Source organism: Rhagoletis pomonella, unplaced genomic scaffold (genome assembly GCF_013731165.1).
Source record: "Rhagoletis pomonella isolate Grant_MI unplaced genomic scaffold, Rhpom_1.0 Rhpom_scaffold_00005, whole genome shotgun sequence".
Classification (NCBI taxonomy): domain Eukaryota; kingdom Metazoa; phylum Arthropoda; class Insecta; order Diptera; family Tephritidae; genus Rhagoletis; species Rhagoletis pomonella.
Window position 1 is genome coordinate 75,152,382 of NW_023458559.1, and position 7,662 is coordinate 75,160,043.

The following is a 7,662-nucleotide window of genomic DNA, read 5'->3' on the forward strand; positions in this document are numbered from 1 at the left end:
AATTAAACTTTCGCAAATTTATTCAATATCTGAATATTTTAGTACATTTCCGGGTATGCAGCTTTATAGTCCATCAAATTTTATCAGATAAAAAATTGCATTGATGTAAACTTTTTTGTTGACGAATTTTTGCCCTTTTTTCCATATAAACATAAATTTCTTATGCAATAAAAAAATGCAAAAAAATAGCGCCAGCTTTATTAATTGCATTTCGACGGCTGTGCCCTATCTGAGAAAACTTTTCAAGAACACTCTACAGAATTTGGTTCAAAAACGCCCTATCTCAGCTGCCGTTATATTGAACTTACGTTGGGATAGGGCGTTCTTCAACCAAATTCCGAAATAGGGCGCTATTGAAAAGTTTTCTGAGATAGCGTGTTTTCGAACTGGCTGCCGAGATAGGTCGCTCTTCCACTCAGCCGTCGAATTATTATATAAAAAAATGCGTGAGTATCAAGTACTCATGAAATTTGATTGACAAGTTAGAAATAAAACATTAATTTCACATCTATTATTAGTGATGATGGTCCTTAACTAGGCCCAAAAAGATCCCGAACTAGTCCCGAAACGTTCTTGAACGAGTCCCAATATGGTACCCAAATAGTCCTGCACAGGTCGCGAAACGATCCCAACCAAGTCCTCAAATAGCTCTGAATGCAAGAAGTAATTACATGTTCTCTGCTGCATTCCACAAAAACCAGTTACAAATTTTCGGTTGGGTTAACGCAAATTTTACCAACATATATCGAGAGCTAAGATCTTCAAAAATCAACATGTGATCACTTGTTAGAGTCACTGTACATATCGCACATGATCTTCAAAAGAGGCACAACTCAAAAAAAAGAAAAAAAGAATAAAAAATAGGTTGATTTTTTTGCAGAAATTCGTGGGATTTATCTCCAGTGAATGCAAATATTTTTTTCTTCATGATACTGCAAAACTAATGTTATATGGTATCACGGAAATACACTCTGATAAGTAAAGGTGTGTTCGAAATGAAGTTGAACTGTAGGTTTGAGGTTTGAGCTCGAAACTACGCCGACAAGCGTCCACCAATGAGATAATTCACAGGCTACTGCTTTACTTTTTCAATGTCTTCGAGTATAACTGTGTGGGTTAATGTGTGAACGGCCGTCGTCTCACATGAACGATATTGGTTAACAATCCGATTTATTCGCGTGAGCAATAACTGCTCTGCACGTAGACCCAACTGCTTTAACTGATGCCTTACATATTTAGCTTTTTTGGCGACGAGAAAGTACAAATCAAGAACTTGTACTAGTAAAAATGTAAACATTTAATTATATTCATATTATTTAGAATTTTTAACAGTTTGTGAAAACATATGACATGAAAAAATAAAGTAAATTACACATATACGGTATTAATAAAAGAATTAGTACCACCCGATACTCATTCGCTCCTTCAGTGGGATAAAATAACGTGCCGCCGTATTTTAATAAAGCAACATTTTTCAACTTAAAATTATTAAAATATTAAAAAGAATAATACCAAGAGTAAATGTAAGTATTAATATAATGAATGATTTTGCTTAAAAATAAAATGAAGGCATGCAATATGGCTGATTTTTAAATGAGCAGTATATAAAATGTATGTTAAGAAAAGCGTACTTTTTATGGCTTAAACATTAATCAATTAATTTGTTCGTTTGCTGTTTACAAATGTAGCTGAAATATTTTCGATACTAAGCAAGGTGTGCATGCATCACCCTGTCGCGACTCAAGGGTTCCTTAATATGTATTTATGTAAGTATGTACAAATATAATGTCGATTGAACTTAAAAACTACATATAGGAATACATAGGCAAACCTAAATACATACGTTTTTTTATGAGTTTATCAATAATTTGTGATTGCTTTAGTCACTTGTCTTTAGGATCACAATTAGCCACTTTATACAGCTTTAAAAATTTCATGCAGAGTATGGCAACTTTAAAATAAATACGCTCTATTTAAAAAGTATATAGATTAAAAGGAAAACATTTAAAAACGAACTATCATGCGGATAACTACGGCTCATCAACGTGCGCGCTCGCTCAAGTCCTTAGTTAAAAAATCCTACAACTACTTATTGTATATAACGAACAGGAAAATACTATAGCGTTGCGCGCCCCTTTGAAATCGCTTTGTTCAATGCACTCAGACATGATTGCACATCTTCGTAGTCTCGGGTCCATTCGAGTAAATTTCGTTCGACCGCATGTAGACGTATTGTTCCCAAACGTGCTCCGCCATTTTTCAACGCTGCAATGCAATGGCATGCCAGCAGCTTGAAGCACTGGCGTCGCATTACATTATGTGTAGCGCTATCCCAGTACGGTGTCGCACGTACAATGGGCCAAGCCATGGTGATATAGTCCAGTAATGCATCCCAATTTCCTGAGTCATATAATTGTTTGGCGTGCCCGCAGAGTAGACGTTTGAATTCACTGAGGTGCAGCGCGGCACGCGAATAAGCGCTGCTGTCTGTCTTCTTACAAAGGCGTGAAGTAGGTAGTGAGCGAAATATTTGTCTCTTAGCGTGCAATAATTCTTCTTCCAGTGGACTGGAAATAATTTAGAATGATTTTGAATAAAAACTTCATTCATTTAGATGCTACTTACTTTATATCTGGAATGGGCAGCCGTGACCGCAAACGCTCCTCAGTTTTTGTGTCTCCCGCCACTAACTCTTCAACAATTAGTTCAATAAGCTGTTGTTGCGACATACCTTTCAACAACATAGGCAATGGTGTTTCTCCATTCATTTGTGCAATTGGTTTATTGCTATCTTCACCGTCCAGTCGCAATTTTTTTGCCAACGGTGTACCTGGTGGCCATAACTGCTGTTTCGCCTTCGTTGGAGAAGCCATTACTGGTGATTCAGGTGCTGGAGGCGTGCTACCCATTGTAAGGCGCTTACGGGGTGAACTGCGCAAGATCATGCTCGTACTTAGTGGCACCTTTGTTGGTGTACGTTGGAAGGGCATACGTAGTGGCGTACTTCCTGCGTCTGGAGAAAGACAAGTATTAAAACGTCGTCGACCGCGTTGGCGTATAATCAGCTCATCCGGCGAGGGCATTGGAGACATATTATCCTGAGAAAGTGCTACATTCGTAGTGTTGTCTAAGAGATGGGGGGTGTTAAATATTGTTGCTGGTGTTGGCTCATTCGGGCTATGTCGATTTGGTGCTGTTGTTGGTGTCGTTGCGCCTCCACTTGCAAAACGTAAAGCCTCCAAGCGACTAGGTATTTCTGAGAGTGCAATACGCATTTGCTGTTGCTGGTGCAGCTGCTGCGGAGTCGTTGTAGTAGTCATCCTCTTTTCTATATTCAAGCCCTTATAATTTGTGACAATTAGTTGAAATATTTGCACTTTCAAGGATTTTGCGGACGACGCGCTTGGGTTTTCCTATTCCTTTTTGATTTCGTACTTCGGTGGTGAAATGTGAATCGGTTAATTAGGTCGGTGTTATGCAGACAAACTTTTGTTTGCCAAATTAAATGGCGGCTGCTTAGTTTGCTCGGAGGTGGTTATGCCGAGTTTGGCACAGGGTTGCACGTTCATTATGGTTTTCATGGCTATTGCCGGCACGAAATGAGAATTTCAGATGTACATAATGCGCACAATTAATATATTTTTTATGATATCGTATAGGCAACTAACTGTGCCCTAATCTTTGAAGCTCCTACAGCTAAATTAAGTTCTCTGGCTTTCGGTATCACGGCAATTTTATGTGTATAGCAACAATTGTCTAAAATTTTTGTATATGACAACACCGAATTTGCTGCAGTTTGACCAAACAAAATTAGTTTGCTGTGAGAGTCGCCAAACTCGCTCTCTCCGAGTTTGCTGCAACAACAATTGCACGCAGTTTGCCAAGCAAAATTTCTGCATAACACCGACCGTAGAAGCTAGAAGCACGGTTGCCACTTGTTATATAAATAACCAATCAAAATCTGAAGAAAAAACAACTAAATTGAAAAAAAGAACCAAATTTGTTATCTACTTATCTATTACAAAAAGTGAAATCAAAAGTTGAAAAATTTTATTGAGCTTGAAGTCGGATTTTTAAATTTTCTGGAAAACCTACATTAATTTACATTTTGGTACGCTCTTTTTGGTTTGTGTCACTGATAATATGGCAGTACGGTTTGGTAGCACTGTGAATGAATTCACAAACATATATTCTGCCACTGCTTCTTTTAACTTGATTCAAATAAATTTCCTTTACGCTAAATATTTGTTTAAGTGAATATTCAACCTAATCATGAGTTTCATTTTCCCCGAACCGGTTCACTTTTCACTTTTGGTTTCCATGTCTGGGTGAATTTTTTTCGGGCGAGATTCAGGATAAGGGAGATTATTTCGTTTAAATGTACTTTTCCCTATTTACTGAGGTAATTTTTATAATTTCGTCTTTCTCATGCTAGTAGTATAAAATTAGTGCCGCCAACTCCAATAAGAATGATCCAGACCGTGTCCGTGAGAAATGATTGTCATACTGAGCTGCAGCCGGATTCCAACTTTCGCTATCGCTAATATTGATCGCCAAAAATTTCCAAAAGAATAGCAGGCGGGCTGAACAACATGCAACATCTACTTACATGTCCCGCATACTGCCAACTTTGGCTGATTGCACATTTTTTTCTATTGCTTTTCCATATTACATACTTTTAGGCCTCCCTGATTTTCATTTAGATAATTTTGGCGATGGAAATTTAGCCAGCGATTGCCAGAATTCCACTGCTGGATAACCTAAATAAACACAACTATTGTCTAATGTAAACACGCCGTAAAGGCGATTCATATACATTCACCTTGAGGTGTAATTAACCGTGAACCGGTTATTGGCACTTTTGATAACGAAATGCAACCATGTGATTCCCGCCGTTGCGTTGTTAATCGATTATGGGTTCGATTAATTAGCATAGGAAGTTCGAAAGATTCAATAAATTTTTGTAGAGAAAAACCCGATTATTCTAATCCCATTCCTACTTGCTGAAAGCAACGAAGTTGGAACAAAAACAAATCACAAAAAATCAAAATTCCAAATTTTAGCTCGAATAGCAATGGAAACGCCTCAGAATTCCACCGCTAGCAAAGGTAAGTTTGCGGATATTATTTTAATATAGAATTTCACTCACTGATAGCAATTCCGACGCAAAGAGTTTGAGGTGACTGGTGTGTCTCGTAGTGGACGCGTACGCAAAAAATCATCCAAACTGCTCGACTTTCAGTCACCAGATGAAGTGGAGAAGAAACTGAAAAGAGCGGCAAAACCCCCGGCGCGTAACGGCAATGTTCGTGGCAGAAACACTTTGGGTAGTGTTGGGCGGCCAGCACGTAGACCCAACCTGAATATTAGGAGCGAGTTGGGTGGTGGTGATATGAGTGATTTAGCTGAAGACGATAATGAATTGCATGATGACATGAGCGATAATGAAACAGATGGTGAAAATTTTGGTGATATAAATACCCCACCAGGTGATTCGGATGAAGATCTCAAGGAGTTAGTTGCTGGCATTGTCGATGCTGAAGGCATCGATAGCAACGGAAATCCAGAGTCAAAAGTGCGCCAAAGTTTGTATATGACTGAAAAAGCAAATAAGCGGAGAGTATTGAAAGACGGTCGAGTTGTTACGGGGAAGGTAGAGCGCAAGGACAAGGGTAAAACACGCTATACAGCGTACAGCATGTGGGCACGTGAGCTACGAAAATCTGGCAAATTAGGCAAAGGACAAGATTTAGGTAAGTAAATAATTCCGAATAAAATCAAAATTAAAAAAAAAAAAATGGTTTTCGTAGATTTTTCAAATACCGCCAAACGTCTCGGAGAATTATGGGCGAACGTTTCAAATAAAGAGAAAGATTCGTGGAGACGTAAAGCCAAAATTCAAGCTACGAAAGCGAAATCAAGGGATAGTGTAGTTACGGTCCCCACTAATCCTTATATGTCGTATTTTAAACCTACCACGAGTCGCACCAAAAAGATGGCTGAAGACGGACAACAGTCGCCACAATCAGTTACAACATTAGCAACTATGAGGGCGAAGCCGCGCGGTAATTCTCTATCCATAGCTGACAACGTCGGCGGTTCACCAACCTCTGGTTTGACAGCAAAACGCAGACGAAATAATAGTAGTAATCGTGGCAGTATGGTAGCAGGCAACAACAACCTTTCCTCACCTGCGCTTCACACCAACAATATCGGCGCAAACAATTTAGCAGGCATCACGTCAGTCACTTCACATAACACAAATTTGCACAATAGGAAGACGGCACTGCCAAACATAGAACCTATTGATACAGCCGCGCATCTCAAGCTGCTCGGTGAAAGTCTTACTATAATCGGTGAGCGCCTTAAGGAGCATGAGGGGCAAATTGCTGTGTCTGGTAGCCTTTCCGTGCTGCTGGACAGTCTGCTTTGCTCGCTGGGTCCGCTTCTGTGCCTGACTACACGCATACCTGGTTTGGAAAAAAAGCCCCAATTGAGCGAGAACTTATCGGTGACATTGGATAATATTGCGTATGTTATGCCGGGTCTTTAGTCTGCTAAATTTCGATTGGATAGATGTATTTTATTTGCTAATATAGTTGATCTTTTCTTAGCTAGTAAGTAATGCACGTATCAAGCAAGTGTTGTGAGAATGTAGAAGAAATAAAACTTTGTATGTAGGTTTTGACTTACAAATGCATATTTATTATAAATTATATTACTAGATAAAGCAGTTAACTAAAAAGGGAATGATTAGATAACATCGTTGAGCATTGTAGTCGCAGCTAAATAGTCCTTAGAGTCAGGGTAGGTCAATAATCTTTGAGCTCTTTATATAAGTAATATTCGATAAGTGGGTTAAGTACAAATTAGTGGAAACCTTATTCAATTTTGATCTACAACCTTGTAAATTATTTAACGTAACTGATTTTTTTTTTATTTTATTTTTTTTTAAATACATATATGTATGTGCATATGTATATTATCCATAAATAAAATTTGTCTTTTGAGTAAAATTTAGTCTAAATAATAGTAAAAATCTCAAACCGATATACTAGTCCTAAAACAATTACCAACCACAAACTAACATACATATGTACATACTTGCCTATACTAAGGTCTACAGTAGGTAAGCAAATTCAAATATTGCCTATATTGCAACTCAACTTTTTGGAGTTTTTGGAAATAGCAGCGTTTCGAATTTTTAGTTTACATCAAATAACATAAAGGAACAATTATATAATAGGTCAAAATTGGCCATACAGGAATGTTTGCATAGAGGAGTATAAAAGGAATGTTTTTTTTATATAGTCTCCCCTCTAAAGGTCACAGGATGATCATGTTTATAAGGTCACTCTGGGTTACAGCAGTCGGTTGGTGAGGGCACTCGTTATATGTAATTCATTACTTTTCATTAATTTATAATTGCTGGGACAGAGCAGCGGCTGATATATTATCACCAGCACCAGCAGTTTTCTTAGCTACACGGCACACTAACACTGGTGCTACACAGATTTCGATGGGTAATGATTTTTGCTGATTGACAGCAATTGTTTCATTCCAGCATGGCACAGGTTGTTGTGGACTGAACTGTATGCGCCTAGCAGCATCCTTGTCCTTTGCTGTAGTAGCAAAACTGTCATCTAAGACTAGTGATGCGGC

At 38.3% G+C, this 7,662-nt stretch overlaps 3 protein-coding genes across 5 annotated transcripts in view; 1 reads left to right on the forward strand and 2 right to left on the reverse strand.

Annotated features, from left to right (window-relative positions):
* Nucleotides 1–1,276: 1,276 nt before the first annotated feature.
* Nucleotides 1,277–3,535, reverse strand: LOC118739554. Its single transcript, XM_036470943.1, has 2 exons — nt 2,626–3,535; nt 1,277–2,567 (listed from the first exon to the last, which is right to left on the reverse strand). The coding sequence occupies exons 1-2, from the start codon at nt 3,318–3,320 to the stop codon at nt 2,117–2,119; spliced, it is 1,146 nt and encodes a 381-aa protein (XP_036326836.1). The 5' UTR covers nt 3,321–3,535; the 3' UTR covers nt 1,277–2,116.
* Nucleotides 3,536–4,934: 1,399 nt separating this feature from the next.
* LOC118739563 (FACT complex subunit SSRP1) lies at nt 4,935–6,700 on the forward strand. Its single transcript, XM_036470957.1, has 3 exons — nt 4,935–5,108; nt 5,172–5,753; nt 5,811–6,700. The coding sequence occupies exons 1-3, from the start codon at nt 5,075–5,077 to the stop codon at nt 6,551–6,553; spliced, it is 1,359 nt and encodes a 452-aa protein (XP_036326850.1). The 5' UTR covers nt 4,935–5,074; the 3' UTR covers nt 6,554–6,700.
* LOC118739561 (ADP-dependent glucokinase-like) overlaps nt 6,679–7,662 on the reverse strand; it is a 271,958-nt gene continuing 270,974 nt past the window's right edge. For all 3 annotated transcript variants that reach the window (XM_036470952.1, XM_036470951.1, XM_036470950.1), the window contains exon 6: nt 6,679–7,643. In XM_036470952.1, coding sequence (XP_036326845.1) covers nt 7,420–7,643 — 224 coding nt within the window. In that variant the 3' untranslated portion in view covers nt 6,679–7,419. The remainder of the gene's footprint in view (nt 7,644–7,662) is intronic.